Genomic DNA, 22,390 nt, shown 5'->3' with positions numbered 1-22,390 from the left:
GAAATGGTAAGTAAGTGGGAGGGGGGAGTTAGAATGGTGAGCCGTGTGAAGGGTGGTTGATTTGAATTGGCTGGTTGATTTGAATGGAGAGAGAAAGAGAGAGTAAGGGGGGACTGAGAGACAGTTAGGCAGAGAGAAGTAGTCAGTGTTAGGGAGGGGGGTTTAGTCGAGGCTTTGTTTCAGGATAGTATTAGGAAAGGGGGGTTATAGGAGATAGTATTCATGGGAGGTGAGGGAGGTAGATGTATGTGGATAACGTTGAACAAACTTAAAGTGTCTTTTAAAATCTTTTCCTAGATGAATAAACTTTATTCTTATTTTATTTAACAACCCCGTCTGCTCAGTCATAAGTGTTACTTCAGGTGGACAACCCACACGTGCACTCACACACAAAGGTTTAGTATTCCCTCATTCTTTTAGAGGATTAAGAATAGGGGATGGCGGCAAAAGAGAAGTTTAAAAATAGACGTCACAGAAGCTGGTGACGCCACAGTGTCCAATTACAAATTACCCCAAAATAGGAAATGCCTTACTGCAAAAGAGACAAAGGTGCACACAAATGTGCATGTGCTAATTATACATACAGATTCAAAATTAGGAATAATAATAATTTACCTAGAAACACAGTACATCTCTCCATAGTGTGGAAGGCTGTGACCCGTTCACCTGTGCGCCAGCTTGTTCAGCCTGCTGTCCAGATGCTAACTGTTAATCGACAACCTTTCTTAGGGTTCATTATCTTTGAACTGAAATTGGACCCTTCAAAGAGAGGAGTGTGCTCTGTAAGAGAGGATTCTTGGGCATCCTACCGTTGGTGCTGTTAATGCCTCTTGATTGTCGTTATTTACACTGGTATACCATTGCTAATTAATGCAATCAGTTTACCTTAACAAATAAGCCTTGTAAATATCAGTGAATTATCAATGGTAAATGGGCTCCCCCTCCTCCCTCAAATCTACCATCTGAACTTTGTCTGATTAGAAAGAGGGGGGGGGAATAGAAATCTGCTCTTCAGTTGCTATGGCTATGAAAGCATTCTGGTCTGACAGTAGAAGCTCTTGGTAAGAATCTCAGTTCAGATAGCCAAACAAAAGGTGTCAACAATAGTGGTCACTTCCATCACACGCTTGCAGCAATAGTGGTCTGGCTTTCATTGAGTTCCTCTTGAAGAATGGGGCAAGTTGGTTATTAGACTGGTGAAAGGATACGGACCTGTTTGGAAAACTACGAGGATGTTTTGGGAAGCCCCACTGAAATGGTTCTCCACCGAATAAAGCTGAGACTGCTGTGTCTTTCCAAAACATCTTCATATATACTACACATATGTGTGCCTACAGCTAGGAATGACTCAAAACTAGCAGAAATAGAAACAGGATTACTTTTGTTTCTTGTCGTAAAGACACAGCGGCACATTAGGCAAGTGCATGAATTAAAATACCATCTAAATAAAAGCAGTACAAAGCTTTAAAAAAATTGTGAACTTCCTTTGAAGCTTTAGGTATAAAAAATAAAAACGAACATTTCAGTGAGTTTGATTGAATTACTACATCTATGACTTTTTTAAAGTGGAGGGAAATACAATCTTTCTGCTCTGTATTTTATTGAAGCATATTTTCTTTTAATCAGAGAATATAGTTGAGGAGGGTGAGCACTGACAGCAAAGAGAAAAACAGCAAAGAATGGTTTAATTTAGTTGGACGTTTTTAAAAATAAAAGTGCTATAATAGCACTAATAACCTGCTCTTATAATATTTTATGCAGTTTCTAAATATCTGCCTATGTATTAATAATAATCTGATATTTCAATAGGTAGAAACTCTGCTCTAGTTGGTATTACTTAAGGAGACTCTCACTAATGGCTCTATTATTTGTTGAAAATCCTTTTTACAATGGAGCTGAAAGTTCATTGTGCTTTGAATTCATTTCATGTGTAAAATGAGAACTGATTAAAATGGGGTTTTTATATGACTTTCAGTGTACGTTACAGAATGCTTTGGATACTTGTGGTGTAGTGAATGTATAGGCAGAAGGTAGGGTGACCATATGAAAAGGAGGACAGGGCTCCTGTATCTTTAACAGTTGTACTGAAAAGGAAATGTCAGCAGGTGTCATTTGTATATATAGAGAACCTGGTGAAATTTCCTCTTCTTCACAACAGTGAAAGCTGCAGGTGCCCTACCCTCTTTTAAATCTGGTCACAGTATAGCTGCAGTATAGCTCCTGCAGCTTTAACTGTTGTGATGGCGGAAATTTCACCAGGCGCGACATGCATACAAATGACACCTGCTGAAATTCCCTTTTCTATGCAACTGTTAAAGATACAGGAGCCCTGTCCTCCTTTCCATATGGTCACCCTACAGAAGGGAGAATTATTGCATACATTGCAGGAGCTCTTCTTCAGTCCTGTTCCTTAAAGCCCGTGTTGCTTTTTTTGCTTTGCACTTTACAGAAGGATATTTTTGGTCAGAGCACCAGAATTATTTATTTTAAATCTTGGCAGTTACCAGCACGTTGTATTTTGGCCTGTTAGACTTATTTTCTGTATTCAGGTGTCTCGTTGACAGTCTGATCGTACGCAAGCTGTACCCTTCATACTAGCACTGTGTATCCTTCTATCTATATCTTTTTCTACTTAGATGTTTAATTATTAGATTAGGAGCTTTTTCTTGGGCCGTGCCTTCAACGCAAGTGAGCCCATTTCATTTGGACTCACTGGTTTTCCTAGCGATCATCTTGTATGAGAATCAGATCCTGGAGCTGTTCACATTATATGGAATGTGGATAATCCCACTGTGTTTATCCCACTGTGGATAAAATAAGGGAGGCTGTAGTGGGTGCGGGGTATATGCAGCTGCCATTCGGAGTATGAAACTCCCACTCCAGGGTTGTTGTGTCATAAAAACTGGCGAGGGTGATCTGTTTTAGGGTTATGCAAGAGTTGTTTAACCCTCACATGACCACGCTTGCTGGTGTCACATGACGCGACAAGCCCCGAACAGAGGTTACATATGCAACATGGCACCCATGGGCACCACAGCTTGTTTGTGAGTTAAATAGCCCACAAAAGGCTGCAGCGTGTCATCCAAACCTGATCCCTGTGTCCCTCGCCCATGGGGTTATTCCAGGACAGCCAAGTGATCTCTAGAGATGTGATAGACCAGTGGTTCTCAGCCTTTTTTGCTCCATTCCCCCCTTTCACCATTGTTCAAAATATAATTCCCCCCCCTTCCCAAGATAGTCTAACTCAAGAGGTGCATTCCAAATAATATTCATATAACATTAAAAATCTTTTATTTTTTCCTATATTAGTCCCATTTAAAGGGGCAAGGCAAAGCATGGCCTCTTTTACATTCTCAGCTCCCATGCTTTGCATTGCCCCTTTAAATGGGAAGTTTGAAACATCTAGGATTGTGAGGGAGGGAGGGAAAAGAGAGCAAAGGCCTGGCTTTTGCAGACGGCATGACACTTTTCTGGGACGTTTTTAATAACATGTATAGGAAGACATAATCTACAGGACATCATACTTTGCTGAATAGTGGTCCCAATTCCCCCCTGGAACCCTAAAATCCCCCCCCAGGGGGAATTCCCCCCTTGTTGAGAACCCATGTGATAGACTTTGGTTTTCTTCATGTTGTTGCCTTCCCCCCTCCCTCTGCCTTTCCCTCCCCTTCAACATCCCAGAGGTGAGAATTGTACAGTAGTGTTTGATTCCTCTTTCTTTCAGATAAGAAGCTTTTGTAGTAACTGTTTTTCAACAACCATGTCTTCCCCCTGGCCTAGTGGATCCCTCCATGAACGATGGAATCCACGTCTCAACTGGTTGTCCTTGTCTGCTACCTGCTGCTACAATTTCATATTCATAAATATAACGCCCAAAGCTGGGCTCCAGGCCTTGCCTCCGTTTCCTGCTAGTGACTGTCCTAGCCTGGCCCCTAACCAGTGGTCAAGGCAAAGTTGTGCTACTGAGTTGTGAGCTGGCCAAAGGCTAGGAAAATAATGATGCCAGATGGTTGTCAGGGGAATCCAGTAAAGCAGGGTCTTGGAGAGAAGCTGGGATCAAGCACAGTGGGGCAGTCTAAGAATAGGTATGATTCCAGAAGCAATGTCTAGCAGGGCTCCAGAGAAGTCAGTGTGGGAGACACCATTGACTAGGACTGAACTGAAGTTCCAGCAACCAGCAAAACTTAAAATGAGAGTTGATATAGCCTGGTCCCCAGAATCCTCCCCAGGCCCAGCTGCAAGGCCTCCTTACTCCCCAGGAGCCCCTTACTCCTAAGGAGCCTTGTTCCGTTGGGCCTTGAGACACACACTTCACCATCAGGTGGCCAGCTCGCCCAATGCCTTCTGGCATCGCCACTCTCTGTGGCTGGGTAGCACATCAACATCTCCCTCTGACTCTGCAGATAAGGCATCCACTGCAAGTGTACTGGGGACCCCTTCCATGGGTCTTTCCTGGTCCTCCGCCATTAAACAAAACCTGGTGAAGCCTCTCTCATGATGCTGGGGATGACCAGTGTATCACCAACATAGGGTCTTCAGATTCCCAGCTGGATTCTCACCTAAGCAGAAGTCATCCTGAGTTGCTTCTCTCTCGTAACATCAGGTCCTCATTCCATCCTTCGTGAGCAACCAGTGTCCCCAGGCCAGCACTGGGATGGAAAAGTCCCCTCCGTCTGCTACTGTGACAAAAGTGCTGCTCCCGTCGGCTGCCTAAGAGTCCCCACTGTTCAACAATGCAAAAATCGCTTCCCTGTGGCCAAAAGGGATTGTGTACGGTTTCTCTAATAACCCCCTCTCTAGACTGATCTGAAAGTTTAATTCAGTGAGATGCCAAGCGCTCTTTCCACAAGGCTGAGTGTTTTTGTCTACATACAGACCTCAGCCTGTGCTGATCCAAGGAACAAAAGGCCGGAGAGAGAGGGGGAGAGAGAGACCCCAAATCCTAATCCTGGGTTCTCTTAATAGGGCAAAGGGGTTGCAACACAGAAAGGCGTGACTACTTAGCATGGAGACGGGAGCTGTTGGTGCCAAGAGGTTAATGACTCTCAAGGTATTATGCTGTGTTGAATAATGCACAACATACAGAATGACACATGTTGTTAATTTAAGTAGCAAGTCATTACAATCTGCTTTAGCCCCTTTCAGTTTTGAAAAGGTCACATAATAGCAGCATGTTACTCAATAGGTTCTTTAATTCCACGCACTCTCCTGGAGGAGAAGCTGCCATTGCTTGAGATGATCTGAATATAAAGAGCTTGCAGGCTAAGGAAGGTTGTCTTGAATGGCTGCTTTCTCTTGTGGCTTAGTCCAAAATCTTTGGTGTCATTCATGTAAATCTTAGTCCCTTCTTTATTGCACTGTAGATCATAACAGAATGCCATACACCATGTGGCCCACCTTGAGCCCAGAGAGGATTTGTGAGTCTTAAATAAAAGATCTCTCTGTCTTCAGCTTTCTAGGCAGGGTCACTCGTGCTGCTTAAAGCTTTGGGGATGGGACAGTTGGGGTTTTGAAAGCTATTTGGTGCATTTACAGTCCACCTCAATGCACATTTATTCAGAAGTCACTGGGACTTATTTCCAAAGAAATGTACATCGGATTGCAGCATTACCCATCTCTTACCCACCCGGGAGTCCTTTGCATCAGATTCTACTCACCTAGCAATGATTTTTGAGCTTCACCTGTATGTGGCGAATACCAGTTGTTCTGCTTACATTCTCTCCCTCCATTTCACATTTGAAATAGCCATCTCACATCCCCCTTCAGTGAGTAGGGACCTCCAGGAGCGTGGTACGTGCTGTTTTTTGAGACAGGACACCTCAGACAACTATGTCACCAAGGCAGGACAGAAGTAGGTTACAATTACATCTAAGGACTGTCTATGCAGCCTCTGTAATGCTTGTTCCCCTGGGATACTACTACTTGATTTTCCAGTCGAAGAAACATTTGATTTAACATCAGGCTATTGCCAGAGTACACTAAAGTGGCAGGAGAACTCATTAGTTCCAGCAGTAACCCAGTTGTAAAGTGCTATGCCCAATGCATATTTGTACATACATACATAACAGAAGGTCCATAAAATATTTTCAAAACTGGAGAGCAACTTTCCTGGAGCACAGGGTAATGGTGCAGCAGAGGAGAGGGCTCTTGAACTAATATTGATGATGATGATGATGATGATGATGATGATGATGATGATGGAGGAGAAGGAAATTCTTTCTTCTACACAACTATTAAAGTGACAGGAGCCCTTCTCTCCTTTGCATCTGGTTACCCTACTGGAGTGGAGTATATTGAAGTTTGTTAGCACTGAGTATTCTAATCAAACAGTCCAACTAGTTAAAACAGCCAAGCTGATTGATTTTATTTGACAGCCTTTAATATGAAGAGTTGTCACTGAAGGTTCAGCTTCCCACTTCAGGGAGGTCTAATCAGGCACCAATGGACGTTTCTCAGTATTGACAGCATCATTCATTTGCTTTCTGTGGATCAGAATAGGAAAAGGATGCAAAATATTTTGAATCTGTGCACCATCACCCCACGTTTTAACTCTGAGAGTGAATTGGGGATGACAGTGGTTATTGTGGTCGGAACTGTAACTGAGTGCAGTTGTGTCAAGGAGAATAGGGGTTGGCCCAATCTATCTACCAGCTTTGTTAAAATAAAATAAAAAAGGTGCCCTTGCTTGTATTACAGTGCCAGCAAATAGTGAAGGAACTTCTGCTCTGTGCAAATACAAGTAGCATAAGTGAAGGCTTTTGTTTTTCAGTATTCGTTTTCTACCCAGTAACTTAGGTCATCAAATGATCATTATTTTTTATGGATCTGTAAAGCCTAGAGAAGACAAAGCTGTGTGATACATAACGTTGCAGAGTGGTTTGTTAATCCTGTTCAGCCGCAGTCGTGCCTGGACCTGGGATGTGAGGCCTGGTAACGGGAAACCCGACACTGTAGGAATTCCAAGCACCCTCCTCCAACTAAAAACGGCTCCTACTGCATGGTATGTGTTGCCGGAAAGCCTGGGATTGTGTTCGTTTACATTGTCTGATTTTTAGCCACACGTTGTTGATAAAGAACAGGGGAAGAAAGCACCTTTACCAGAGCAGCCCATAAATAATCTGTGTGTGGCGTACTTGAGGGTTGGATGGCATTGCTAGATGTCTGCTTTATACCGAGAGGCGCAGCAATCTTCCTTAGACATCCGCAGTAGCAAAAAGAATAGTGCTGGGTTTTCTTTTAGCACCTCAAGTCACCTTCCTGCAGTTTTAAATGCAAGAAAGCCTGACCCTCTTCTGTAAATGTTATTTTGAAATTATTAAAGCAGTGAAATTTGGAGGAGGGGAGGGTCTGTCCTAGAGACTTCTAGGATTGTAAAATTGGTTTTAATGAGCTGTGGCCAATAGCCGCACACTGGGGGGTACCTTCTCTTCTTACTGACAAGGTTTACCCATGCTAACGTCCCTTTTGTTCAGGACCAACCTGTCAGTAGGACCGCCTCTCACTGGGACGGGGCGGGGAACCCTTAGCATGGATTAGCAGAAGTCCAGCAATGAATGTACACACTTTCCGTAACCTGGCTCACTAGTTTGAATGTGTTCTCCATTTCACAGACTGGCCAGTCCAAAGCCTGCCTAAAGACACAGAACCATAAAAAGGAGGCTTGAAGTCATCCATCAGCAGTTAGTACCTGGACAACAGATGAATGAGCAGGCACAAAGGTCATCTGCTCAGTCTTTCCCACTATGGCCAGGTGTAGGGTGTCTTTCCGTTAAGCGAAAACCCTGCAGCCTTACCAGGGCTTTCTGCTTTCGGATGCTTTGTGGGATTAGGAGGGGCTCCTTTACATAACAGACATGTGGTTTGAATCACAGGAGCTCCTCCCTCCTTCCCTGGAATGTGTGCAAAGGAGCTTGTGGGGAGTCTTGTTTTGATCGCTTAACTTGTGCTGTACTGTTTCTCTAGGGTGACCATATGAAAAGGAGGACAGGGCTCCTGTAGCTTTAACAGTTGTATTGAAAAGGGAATTTCAGCAGGTGTCATTTGTATATAAGGAGAACCTGGTGAAATTCCCTCTTCGTCACACCAGTTAAAGCTGCAGGTGCCCTGCCCTCTTTTAAATCTGGTCACTCTAGTATAGCTCCTGCAGTTTTAACTGTGGTGATGAAGGGGGAATTTCACCAGGGGGGAATCCGCACGTGGTACCGAGACCGTTTCTAAGCGACCCCAGTGCGACGTGAAAGCGATCGTGTAACTTGCCTTTGGAAGAGCCGAAGAGCCTGCGTCCTTGCCGCCGCCACCCACAGACCTTCTCGCCGGCTGGGACGGAGAGCTCAGAGGAAGAAGGCGGGGTGGAGAGCTTCTTCTGCTCTCCATCCCGCCTTCTTCAGCTGAGCTCTCCTCGCCGGTCGGCGAGGAGGTCTGTGGGGGGCGGCGGGGGCAGCGGCAAGGACGCCAGCTCTTTGGCTCTTCCAAAGGCAAGCTACACGATCACTTTCACGTCGCACTGGGGTCACTTAGAAGCGGTCTCGGTACGACGTGCGGATTCCACCCAGGTTCCCCATATATACAAATGACACCTGCTGAAATTCCCTTTTCTATGCAACTGTTAAAGATTCAGGAGCCCTGTCCTCCTTTCCATATGGTCACCCTAAGTTTCCCATAGCCCCCAGGAAAGTTAAAACTTACTTCTGAGTAGACATAACATTGAGGTGTAGGTTTGCAAGCCTAGGCACACCCACTTGGAAGTAAGCCCTATTGACCTCAATGGGACTTACTTCTGAATGGATATAAGATCATACTGTAAGTCTGCAACCCTCACCTGACTTACTTGGGAGTAAGCCCCCATTGAACTGAATGGGATGCTCTGAATCAACAGAAGGGAACAAATTAATCTCCCCTCATTGCAGGGAGGGATTTTACCCTCTTCTCCCTCCGATCAGCCAGCAATTGAGAAATGTGCTCAAGCATTTACATGGCAGACACGTGGTTTGAATTGAGGGAAGTCCTTCCTCAGCAAAGTCGTAGCACTACACCTGCATTGGATGACAATGCCCCTGACAACCCTCAGAGCTGTGTGGTAGAAACCATCATCTCGCCCCTCTGTGAGGCTGCCGGTATGGTCTGTATTCTGCCACAGTTTGCCTGCTTGCCACAGAGTTAAGCTGGACTTCTGTGTACAACAGAAAGTGAGGAGAGACTGGCTTGTTGTAAAAAATCATTCCCACCGAAATGGCCATGGAGGTGGATTATTTAACAACCCTAGCTTTCAAGTGTAAAGCACGCTAACCAAGCAACCCTAACTGAAATTTATGTGGGTCCTGGGTAGGTACTACTTCCATTGCCCTGCTATGGTTCTGAGGCTGTTTATATTACACCAAGGACTAATCATTTCACACAAATATAATGGCCGTGATGATTTTCTGAACAAAGTATCTGTGGAGTTAAGCGTGACAATGTGTGTGTGTGTGTTAAAAACATAACATTTCTGTCAGTAAAAGGAACATACAGAAAAGTCACAGGAGGACATTTTGAATCTTGCATCTGTCCCTGTCTTCTTTTTTTCTACTAAAGAGAAGATGAGGAAGTTGAGCATAACTGAACTACTACTATTTATCATTTCTTTAACATTTTTAATTTGCAAAGTGCTTTATAATTGTCACGGAGTTTGCCCTCACAAACCCCTGAGATTTCCTGTTTTACAAATGGGGAACTGAAGAGGGGAGAGATTGATGCTGAGGCTCCACGGTGACTCCATGACCCAGGTAGGGCTTGAACCAAGGTCACCCAGATCCAAGATCAAAGCTCTTTCTGCTGGGCTCAACTAGCTGTATGCTGTGCCTGGCTCACATACTTTTCCGGCCTTTTGTACGAATACATTAGTGAAAATGGTTTTTGGTGCCTGTGCCACTTTGGCTTTGATTTAGTTTTATAAGCTCTTACTAGATGATCTTGAAATTCACGGGAAGTGGTCCAGTTCAAATGACAATTTTAACGTGGTAATGAATATGCTAAAAAAAACAACAACCATTAATTGTGAATGCTGTAGCATGAATCAAGATCCTAGCTAACCAGTTTAATTAAATTCTTTTTTTAAAAACTGGCTGATGCAATCCTATGCATGCTTTAGGCAGAAAAAAGTCCTGCAATTCCCAGAATTGCCCAGCCAGCCATGTTGGCTGAGAATGTTTTGTCTAAACATGCGTAGGATTGTACCTTTAAGGTTTCTAAAACGTTGTTTGAGAAAGCAATGGTCAAGAAAACCTACCCCAGGGAAACCTGCCTGGAGCCTCTGTTACTGCCATTTAGGTGTCAGGCAAGAACATCCCTGTGTCCCCAGGTTTTTAAGAACTTTTAAAGTTAGCATTTTTAATTTGGAGTCATTTTGATTTTACTGCTTGTTTGACTGGACTGCTGCTGCTTTAGTTTATTGTGATAGTTCATATGCATTGCTGTCGTCGTCATCACTGTATTGTACTTTAGTTTCTTACTATTTTGTTACTTACTCTGGAACATAAATTTATGTTGAAGCTGTAGGATATAAATTAAGTAGGTAAATAAATAAATAAGATCACAAAACTTGCTGGAACATTCAAAAAACCGATCATTCATTCACACACACCTTCATAGTGACTTCACATAATTAAAATAAATGTTGGGTGAATCATGCCTGTGGCTCTTCCATTAAACATTAACGATGAAGGCCTCACGCTCCAGAAAGGACGTTCTCACCCTGTTCTTGCTTCACCCCATGTTATTTAATGCCCACCCCACCAGAATCTTTCATACGAGGAACGATAATTTAGCAATTATCTGTGTAGCATTTTCTGCTTCTGTCATTGTAGGATTCCTGTGTTGCAAGGCACAGTATAAAATCCAACCACCATGGGAAAAGTTGCTTCAGGATTGGTGAGGATCACTTCTGTGCATATGTGAATAATCTCCAAGTTAGAGGCCAGATTTCAGTCAGTCTCCACCCTTTTTAATACATGGGCATTCATGGTTCTATCGTATCATATGTTCCCTATTTCATCACAGTGCTGGAAGAAGGGGCTACACCTGTGGAATTGCTGCCAGCACATCTCTGTTGAGTATGTGAGGCACAATATTTCATTATGGCAGGACGATGTGGAACACCAGGAGCCTCAATCCAGCAGTTCCAGGTACCTTGGTCATTGCACCAGCGAAGTAGCTTGTTCCACAATCTCAGCAACTTGTTCAGACAAAAAAAATACTTCTTGCCTGCCTGGCTTAATTGCTAGCTTGTGTCTGGCTCTCCAATCCTGACAGACAGGTGGATATAACAATATATATGGAAGAACCCGTTGGTTTTCCACCTGTTCTTCTGGATAGCTAAATCTTCTTTAGCTTTGGGCTGTGTCCAGTTCTTTCCATGCCTGAGTCAAGCAAACCTCATCTTCATCATTTCCTGTTACGAGGAATGTTCCCCATATGCTTTCTTGAGTGGTTGGATGAGTCCCAAGGGTCATTATTTTTCTGCTTCTCACTGTTGGTCTAACAGACGTACTCTCCAAGACATGGGTCACTGGGGAGGCATGAACGAGGCTTCTGAACTCTGAGCTGTTCAGGAGTCAACAAAAACACAAAGAGAGGAGGAAAAAAATTCATTAGGACCTCCTCAGAAGTGGCCATTTCTGCAAAGAGAGAAATGCAGCATTGTTTTGCTTGTTTGGAAAGGGGTCACCAAGGCACATATGCACTCAGTGTGCCTATGTGTGTTTGCTTAGTTGGTTTTTAGGGAAAGTAGCAACAAGTTAGGCATTGTGTAAGGTCAAGTGAAGGTGAGCTGGGTCAGAATTACACTATGTTTACACTTCTGCAGTTTCATCCTTTATCGGTCTTCCATGGGGGGTGGGAAGGGTCGTAAATCTCTCCCCACACTTACTCTGGTTTCAGTGGGGCCCAGGATTTCTATTTTTCAGTTTGATACTAGAGGGGGAACTACATGTTACACCCAGCCTAGGCCAGCAGCTTAAAACGGCATCAAGTTCTCCTTAGGAGCATCATTCAGGCCACAACCTGACACCATTTATTTATTTAAAACATTTCTTGGCCACTTTTCAGGGCAGACGTTCTCACAAGGTAGCCTACAACAATAAAATACATAAAAACAGTTTAAAACATTAATAGCAATAAAAGAGCAGTTAAAACAATAAAAGATAACAATAAAATCATCAAGGACAACAACGGCAATAGCAGCAAAACAGTACTCCTCATGGGAAGGCCACAGTAAAAGAAAACGTTTTTAAGGCCTTCTTAAAAGCCTGCAAGGAAGTTGCATGGCGGACCTCTGATGGGAGTTTGTTTCACAGGTGTGCGGCCACTGCTGCGAAAGCCCTCTCCCGTGTGGACACCCACCTAATTTCTCTCACAGATGGGCAAACAAGAAGGGCCTCTCTTTCTGATCTTAAAGGCTGATATGGGTGATATGGGTGAAGGTAGTCCTTAAAGTAACTTGGTCCCAAACTGTTTAGGGCTTTAAAAAAGGTCAGAACCAGCACTTTGAATTGGGATCAGAAACACACAGATAACCAGACCAGATTTTCAAGACCAGACTGGTGAGCTATAAGCAGGCATTTATATCCAGTTCAGGCCGGGCAGATCTTTCTTTGCTGTCTTCTAGCTTGAATAGCAATGGGTGGTTCTCCTTCATGTAGCTGAAGGATGGGGCTGGAGCGCTCTTTCTCCTTGCTTCTGCAGTCCCAAGGTAACATACAATTGAAGCGGAGTTTCTCTTCTGGCACAGAGGGAGAAGCGAGCTGATGGATGAGGCCGGGCCAGTCTCTCCCAGGCCTTGATGTTTTTTCCTGGGTGGCTCTAGGTCCCCTGGCCAATGGCAGAGTGTGCCTTCCTTCCGCTCTGCAGCCCCCACAGCAACTGGAGTAGCCCTGGTTTCAAATTCTGTGGCTGCTCAAGGTATTGCTAGAAGCAATAGCTCAATGTCCAGCTTCACAACACTGCACAAAAAGGTGATTTCAAAATAAAAATTGAGGAGGGGATGGAATTCTCCCTCTGTGAATTTTTGCTCACATAATCTAGCCCTGCAACTTGGCCACATCCATCAACCAGACAATGGATTCCGTTGGCGTGATTCCACAACCTTTTCCTATGCAGAATTTAGCATTCTGTGAATAATCTGGGTGTGGGTGTGGGTGTCCCCCACTCAGGGAAGGGGAGAGTGACATTTCAGTGCCCTGCACAGCTCTTTGTCACTCCCCATGATAAGCAGAAATAATATGCAAAGCCGTATTCTTAATTTATTAACTTATATCCTTTCTTTTAATACACAGAATCTACTGAAGGCTATATGATTAAAATGTGCCTAGCACAGACTGGGGATAACCTTGGTGCAGAATTCGTGCAAATATATATTTGTTTTGTTTTTAAATTGATTTTTTTTCTGGGCGAACCATGGCCTCAACCTAGGCAGTAGTATGTGTGACCGGAATTCAACTCAGTCATGGAATGAGCTCCCCAGAATCTTATTTCCACTGCCCAGATGGTGAGTTTTCTTCTTTTTCAAGGATTCCACAAGAAATATGTTTCATTATCTGTGCTAATCCAGCCAAAACTAAAACTTCCTGTTATGTCACCTTCGCATACAAAACACGTTCGTAACAACAGCAACAATCCAGCACCTTCCAGGCAGCAAAGATCCACTTCCTCCTCAAATTAGCTCAAGTGCACAGTATACCTTATTTATAATCTCAAGGAGGAATAAAAACAAGTAGGTCATTCTGGGTCTCAAGGGCCTCAACAAGATTTTGATCAAACCATACGTTCTGGGAGTCTTCCTAGCTTCAGTAGGCTTAAATAATACTCCCTTACTCTATTCCATCAAAAACAGGGTCAATTTTTATGCTTCATATATGCAACTACAGGAATGGTTAATCCTGCTGCCTGGTCTTTTCTCATTCACCTGATAAGACTAGTGGGTGCTCTGTCTCTTCCACATCCCCCGTTTTTGATGCAATAAGCAATCTAGGTAACCTCTGATGTATCATTAGAAACCAGTAAAATTACCAGTTACCTTCATAATGAATCGCTCTTGACGTTCAACATATCTTATATGGTACTGTAAGGCTTATTACTTGAGATCTATTAGACTGGTTTTGGTCATTTTTGTTTTAAACTGAAGCTTCAGCAGTGTAGACATGCAGAAAATTTTGAAAGTTCAAAGCTCGAGCTTTAATAGCAAACAGTGTGTTTCTGTGCCCTGGTCGGGAGCCTGAGGCAATTGGGGCACGTTGCTCCAGGCCGCGCAGGTGCACAGAGAGAAAAACAGAAAAGCGGGATGGAGGGAAGGCCTTGGGCTTTGCAAGTTGAGATCGAAGTGGCCATATCGGTGGCAGGGATGGCGGTGGAGATGGTGCTGGCAAACGCTCTGAGGCGGTGATGGCAGAGGGGGGAAAGAGGCCTTAGGAAAAGCCTGGTTTTAAAATGTGGGGGAAAGGGGAAGGAAATGGGCTTGAGGCCTGAGAGGAAGAAGCCAATGTTGTTCAACGGCGACAGGTGTGAGGAAGCGAGGGCCGAAACTCTATTGCATTGAAAGAAAACCTCCATACAGCTTCTAGAGGGCTGACATAGCGGAAGTCAAGGAACAGTATGTTCCACCCTCAGACTACTAGCACCCATGGACTTTACACTTCTCTCTCTCTCTCTGTAGATAGATAGATAGATAGATAGCTAGATAGATAGATAGATAATTTAAATGCCAAAAGAATAACTTCAATCTGAAAAACCAAGTTGTTGATTGATCTATCGCTTTTAAAAATGCAGTCCGAACTTTATCCCTCTGCTGCCTGAGAGCCCAGTCTTGTCTGTATAGGGGGGGTTTTCTTTCAAGTGAGTGTGCTGGCATCTAACCCGAACTCCAGCCTCATTGAGATTTTTATTTTTATTATTTGTTTGCGTGGAGTGAAACACGACGTGCACATTTCTTTTTCCTGCCGCGCTCGTTTAAGCCCATGGGGGAAATCACCAACGTAGGCAATGTACAGGCATTATCTGCCTTGAAATGAACCTACGCTCTCCCCCTGGAATTGCTCAGTGCAAATGTTTCCTGTTTAAAGTGGAAAGAGAGAAGGGAAGAATTCCAGGCCTTGGACTTTCAGGACCCTTGCCTTCCCCAGAGATGTTTCACTTTAAAAACAGAACATTATAAAAGACAGGCCCGCCCGGTTCTACATGAGAAACTCCAGACAAAGTGCTGAAGGGCCTGCAGCCACCCTCAGAGATACTAAGAGAGGACTCCAGAGTCACATGTGAGGAGAAAGCTGCTGGCCACAAAACCGACATTTCAGCAGCAGACCAGACATGGTTCTCCCTCTTTCACACACACAAAGGTGGAGAAAACCAGTACATCCCCTGATCATATGGTGCCTTGCATATTTTTGATTTTTTTTTATGATTAGAAGTTTGTTTTATAGGCAAGAAAAGTAACATTAAAAGCTGATCTACACTGACATATAAAATAATGTAGACATGCTATAATGTGATACCCCAGATCGCCAACTAGTTATAGACGAGTTCAGATGTAACAAATCAGAAAGAGCATTTTGCCCACACGCTTCCTCTTCCCTTCTCTCTCACATCACAGGTCAACATTTCTGAGATATAATCTCAGACTACAAACCAGGAGAACAAACGGTTTGATAGTCTGGTTTGTACGCCAAGATTAAACCACTGTTTTAATCAGAGGTTACAGGAAACGGTATTTTAAGAAATTCCAGTTGTATTTTAAGGCACAAGACAAAAGCAAGCCAAGAGTGAACAGGCGCAATGCTCATTCTCAATCTCCTAAATTGTAAGAACGCGCATATGACTGTCATAAAGACTTTTTTTTTAGCCTATTATAGATCTTAAGTTCTTAATATGTTCATAAATTGATAAAAATTAAACATTTTGTATTCCTCTGTAGGTAATATTCAGGTTATTTAACAAAGATAACATTTCCGCTTTATTAAACACACTTTTTATTTAGCCAGCCTACCTCACAGGGTTGTTGTTGTGAGAATAACAGGGAGTGGAGGAGGATTATGTACACCGCCTTGGGTTCCTTGGAGGAAAAAAGGAGGGATATAAATGCAATAAAATAAAATATTTTTTTTGTTATGGTTTGCAAAATCTTCTTACAGTGCAATCCTCTGGTTGTTTCTCCAGAAAATGTAAGACCCTCTTGGGGCTTTTTTCCCAGGTAAATGTGTTCAGGATTCTAGGCCTTCAGGTACTGTACCAGTGACTTGAATGGTACTTACACAAACTAAGGCCATGAGTGTTAGTTGGGGTTTTCAGACCCTGATGGAAAGATTTTCCTTTTTCAGAAGAAGCATTACAAGATACGCCTCCATCACCACCTGATCTTTGTCCCATGGATATTACGTGGGAACTACCCATATACTGGCCTGCTGTCAGGAGATGTAGAGCTTGTGGTCATCCTTCAGACCACCCTGCCCTTCCTCAACATTTTTCAATCTCATCATGAGCTTTGCTTCTTCAATATTCTATGTGGCTGTGAAAAAATGTCAGTGGCTGGCATGGCATTGATCATAACCATCTGGAAGAGCTCTAAATGCCTGCCCATTCTCTCCGTCTAGGCCAGGGGTGTTGAAGTTCTTTCAGGCTGCGGGCTGAATTCCGTTTTGGAAAAGCTCCAGGAGCCACATTCCAATGCTGGGAAAGGCAAAGAGGTGACATCAAATACCAGCGTAGTTTAGCTGAAAGCTCTCCCTGCTAGTAACGAAGCCTTAAGAGAGGCATTTTAAATGGGGCGAGGCCTGCACAAAAGTGATTGGTGGCCAGGGGGAGGGGGTGTGGTCCCCTGGGGTATCCCAGAGAGGTGGGTTGAGATCCCAGGCAGGCTGGAATTGACCCCCAGGCCAGAGGTTCTGCATCTTTGCTCTAGGCTTTGGTAATGGAGCTTCTTTACTGAGTCCTTCTCAAGGGCTTCCTTAGGAGACAACAGGGAGGATTCATCATGATCGAAGAGCACATTTGCTTCACTGGCGAAGGAGCCAATCTCATTCCTCCTTGACAGCTTATGAATAAAACCACTGAGGTGTTAAATAATAGAATGATGTGCTTTCCCCTGATATTCAGAATGCCAGACGGACGGTTCTCTGCTCTAACCAATTGATGCTATTTTGAGACTTTGTCCTCCCCTAGGTGCAGTGACATGCATCCATTGTTTATTTGCAGCCCTTCTGGCGCTATCAAGGGACCAGCCTCAGACCTCTCAAGTAAAAGCTGTTGCTTTAATGATGGCTAAACCTGAGCTGGAAGGTGGGAGTTTCAGCCTCTTTCCCAACGTAAGATGCTACTGCAGGCGTGGAAGGAAGCGTGGCAGGGACTGGCAGCATAGTCTTTCCCATTGTGCTTAACGCCAGCAGGGCTACGAGGCTGGATAGATCCCACAAGCGGAGTCCTACAAAATTGCAAGGCTGTGTTTGCCCTACCAGGTTCTGTTATTTCTTGCTAACCTTTCTCTTTCAGTGATATTTAGCCCACCGGGTATAAGCCTGTTTTGCACGTACACGTTGCTCGATCACTCTCGCTGCAAGGGGGAGCAGTTAAACAACCGTGATGTGCAAATCCAGGCCTTGCTTGTCTCTCTCCTGACAAGTCCGAGCACTAACCCAACCACAAACCATGGGTGTGCGGTTGCTTAATCACGCCCACTTGCAGCCGGAGCGATCAAGCAGCATTTACGAGCATGCTGCTCATAAATAAGCCAGGGCTCCTTCGATTTATTTATTTATTTATTTATTACATTTCTATACCGCCCAATAGCCGGAGCTCTCTGGGCAGTTCACAAAAATTAAAACCATTCAAAGTATAAAACAACAGTATAAAACCATAATATAAAATACAATATAAAAGCTCAACCAGACCCAGAACCCTGGGTCAGGCCCCTAATGAAGAAAACTGTACATTAACGTTTAAGAACACTTCTCTAGACGGACAAAGGAGTCAGTATCTCTGCAGCATTTACAGAAGCAAAGTACCACGGACATGAGATAGGTCATGTCCACGGGATCTAAACGATTGCAGGGTGCTTGTTCCACATATATGAGCTCTTAGTTTTACATTACACCTTCTCTAACAAGTCAAAACTAAAGTGCCCTGCACAAACTTCTTCAGCTACGTTGAATGAATTTGATTCTGTTTGGGGGCTTCCCAGGAGGTATCTGATTGGGTGCTGTGGGAAACAGCATGCTGGACCAGAGAGGCCTTTGGTGTGATCCAGCAGGCTACGACTTATGGTCTTACCAGGTGGAAACCTTTCCATTTTCTGAGACTTTTTAAATTTGTGGAGTTTACTTTGCTTTTAGTGATTTATGTTGTTGCTTTGTTGAGAAAGCGTTGTTGTTGTGTTTTTCTTTTTTCGCTGATTTTACTTGCTGCTAGTGTGCTTTAAAATAGTGGTATGCTACACCGGGGGCCTTCAGGCAGAAAAACAGCCTATAAATGCAAATAGAAACAAAACAAAAAATAGTAATAAAATAATGAATGTGAGAACTCCCATAACTCTGGTGTTGGGTTCAGCACTTCTCGTTCCCCTAGACTTTAAATATATGCAGCCAGCACTGCTCCCCACAAGTTCACAAGCTGACCCAAATTGTGGCAGAGCTACCAGCCCTCTGACCTTCCAGTGTACAGCAGAGAATTGTGACGACGACAAGGCAAAGGCTACTTTCTCAGGGCAGAACCGTTAGTGGTGGTGGGTTTGGTGGCAGGGGGAGGAGAGATTATGCCATTGATACGGAAGGAATGGGAATTGTCTGGGGATTGGTCACTATTTGAGCTCTTCTTCCTGGTTGTGTGCTAATCTTACACCACATTTAAGAAGGCACAAGTTTTTCCACAATTGGTCTGAATGAAAATGCTGTACTATCTTCCTGGCGGAAGTCCTACCTGTCCACCTTCATTATCAGAGTGTTTCTCCTACTTGCTTGTGGTGAATTTGTGTTATTATATTTAAGCAGCTGTGCACCTAGATTCCCCCCCCCCCCCAGAAACTAAAGCTGGCTGTCTTCCAAGCCTCCACTCCTTTCGCTTGCAAGCTGGATCAGATTTATGGGGGAGAGGAGAATGAATGTAATTGCACAAATTCAGCATTTATTAAGAAGAATAAAACTTTTTTAAAAAACCCACTGGGGTCTAAGAGGGAAAGCACGTATGTGTGGGAAATATGCAAAGATGCATTTCAATATGATGTCTGGTCTGAACAAGCCTTGCACCAAGACACTCTAGAAATTGCGGCATCTATTTTTGCATCTCAAAACTGTTGCAGTCAACAGTTCTCTTCAGAGCCAGTCAGCGTTCTTTCTGTAACAGAAGAAATATTTCAGTCTGAAGAGAACCACCTCTAATCACATTGAGCTTTTGTGGCTTCCGCGTTGACATCTACATATAACAGTTATTTATTCCATGAAATACTTATCCCAGCTTTGCCCTTATTAGGGAGAATCCCTCATTAATGTAAATCCTGGAATTAAGACAGAGAAAACTACAGAAATGACTCCATAATCAGGGCCCCCTGACATTACACGGTCACGCATGTTGCTTTTCACATGCACTAGACCTTGTCAAATCCTTATTGATGCAGACAAGTTACAGAGCTGGTTCGAAGAGTCAGGCTCACCTGCTCACATACGTGTGTGTGGGAGACTATATCCTCTTATCTCTTAATGTTTTCTTCCGGGAGTTCCAGGCTTTCCAACTACGGGGCTTAGAGAGTTTTATGGTCTGACATGTTTGAGACAAGAAAATTGGCAAATCAGCTTTGAGGTGTGAATATTGGTGTGTGCGAGCCTTGTGGGGCTTGCTGGAATAGAGACCGAAATCATCTGTTTATCCTCAGGCTAGATAAGACACAGTCAAGCGCACCTCCTTGAAAGGGTCTTTGTTTTCCATTATTGCAAATGGATCCTGAGTAGCTGGCATTGTATGCTGGAGGGTTCCAGTGGTGCCTTTTTGTAAAGGAGCTGTGATGTGCGCTGGACCTTTGTACCCACATCCTCTGTGTGTTACCAATCTAGCAGCACGCAGCTGGGGGAAGTCTTTATTCCGCTGCTTTGACTTCACATGGGCCGGTTGCTAGAGAGGGTGGCATTTCTTGTTCCAAACAAATGGAGAAATTTTAAGTGAAAGTGATGCTTGGCTTTCCATTTACAGCTTTCCCTCCCCTTCCCCTTTTATTTCCCCTCCCAGGCATGGACCTGTCGAACCAATGGAGTATTTAAAAGGCCTACGGGTAATGTACAAAGAGAGAGACCTTCCTTACTATCAAGGCGGCCAGCCTGCAGTTCAGCCCTCCAAAGGGAGCTACGTTCATCCACAAGACAGCCCAAGGGCAACAGAGTTATGGTATCCTCAGTATTATCCACAGCAACCAGTAGCCCAGCACAAAGGACCCCTCCGCCAAGATGTGCCACCATCACCCCCTCAAGGCCACAGAGTTCTGCCTTATCATGAAATGGGCAGAGGTGGCCATCGTCAAACCAGTCCTGATCAATACCAGTACAGGCATCAAGATCCTAGGCAGAAGGACCCCATGACTGCAGCCGTATAGCCTGAAGCCCAACGCTTGTTCATATCTTAGAAGAAGACTGACATCATCTTACAGCTGGTCCTACTGAGCCTGTACATCCCAGGGGAGACGTCTAGCCAATCTGCATCCAGGATACGTTCCTAAACACATTGCCAGCTCATACAAGGCGGTACACATGACTCTTAGCTATCAACGTATCAGAGAGTATTTTTTTTAAAAAAAAAAAAAAAAAAGCTTGCTGGAACACAGAAGTTGAAGGTAGGCAGAATTTCTAAGCACACATCAAAGTGCCACTCAGGGTTATTTGCAACTACACAGGTACAAACGAAATACCCATATTCCAGAAATCTTATGTTGGAAAAGGTTTCTGAAAGGGTATCCATCTATACGTAGTTTATTTACGGTCAACTGATCACCACAAGGTACAAAAATACAAAAAGATAAAATACATTGTTCTACAATTTACAATTTAGTCACAATACCATAGAGGATCTGATTGCAATAACAACATTCCAAAATTTGGCAACTTGTTCAGTGACTGATCTGTTAGATCCTTCGAATAAGATACATGTAAGAGATTCTAAGGACCGACCTGGGAAAGACTGAGTAATTGGGAGTATCAGGGCATCTCTGGCCCCCTGGGAATAACAGCAGCTGAGCAGAGCATGTATAACAGATTAATTACACTTCTACATTATTACAAGGGCAGCATCTCTCATTTACTCGTGTTTTGGAGTATCTACCATCTAAGAGTTTAGAGGGAAGAACTTTAAGCCAAGCCAGAGAGAATGCGTTCCTGTATTTAGGAATTGATAGCCAGTTTAAATAAGACTTTGGAGATGGAGCCTGACAAACCCAGAGATATGGGGGAGCAAATGTTCATGAGAGATGGAATCAAACACAGATTTTAAATCAATAAAGGCTGTAAAAAGTTTGCCTCCTTTAGGCTTACGGTATTTATGATCTGAGCCAAAACCAGACAGTGATCTAAAGTAGACCTGGTTTGAATCCTATCTGTTCTTCCCCTAGGATGTTGTTCTCATTAATCCACAGGTTTAACTTAAGGCCCCAAAAGCTAGCATACACCTTCCCAATTATAGATAACATGTGAATTGGTCGGTAATCATTTGGAGCATCTTAGGACCTTTTTTATGAATTGGGATTATAAAGGCTTTCAGGCATTATTTATCAGTATCTCTGAGAGGATCCCTAATTTAAGTTGAAGAATTAAATCTTCAACTGTATTTATATTGACAGGCTGCCATTCAGGGAGGATAAGTAGGGAGGAGCAATAGAATTAGAAGAGTGTACATCATTGAAAACTAAACAAAAATGGTTCTCCCATTTGTTGACTGGAATGTGGCAGACAGACCTGTTGGTTAATGCACCTGATACTAATTGCCAAAAGGTTTTATGGTTATGAGTGACTGCAACTGAAGTCAGCATTTGCCATGAATCTCTAATTCCCTCGTCTTCCAAAGTAGAACCTTTCTACGTTCTTTTCACAGCTCATAATACAAGTAAAATAGTTGACGCTCATTATTTACACGATAGTGGCGTTAAGTAGAAAAAATGTTTCTTCTGAGATTAGCACAGTCCCGATCAAACAAGCTGTTACCAACACCCTCCCAATGCTTTGGGTGGGGAGGGAGAATTTTTTTGAATATATGACTGCAAATCCTGAATAATTGCCTCAAAGGCCGGTAGAGTCTCTGAGGGGGAGTTCTCTACAGTTATTTGATTAATGGCATTTGTTGTGCGAGTTAAACAGATAAACCTAGAAAAGGCCTGTTCAGTTGACCTGGACCATTTAAGCTTCCT

The 22,390-nt window shown here is 43.6% G+C and overlaps 1 protein-coding gene across 1 annotated transcript in view; it reads left to right on the top strand.

Annotated features, from left to right (window-relative positions):
- The window catches only part of PARD3B (par-3 family cell polarity regulator beta), a 542,042-nt gene extending 520,206 nt beyond the window's left edge, over window positions 1–21,836 (top strand). The window contains exon 23 of the mRNA XM_063116135.1: window positions 20,230–21,836. Within this exon, the coding sequence (XP_062972205.1) occupies window positions 20,230–20,590 (361 nt within the window). The 3' untranslated portion in view covers window positions 20,591–21,836. The remainder of the gene's footprint in view (window positions 1–20,229) is intronic.
- The last annotated feature ends 554 nt before the right edge of the window (window positions 21,837–22,390 follow it).

This window comes from Elgaria multicarinata, chromosome 2 (genome assembly GCF_023053635.1).
Source record: "Elgaria multicarinata webbii isolate HBS135686 ecotype San Diego chromosome 2, rElgMul1.1.pri, whole genome shotgun sequence".
Taxonomy (NCBI): Eukaryota; Metazoa; Chordata; class Lepidosauria; order Squamata; family Anguidae; genus Elgaria; species Elgaria multicarinata.
This window is presented reverse-complemented; position numbering and strand designations above follow the sequence as displayed.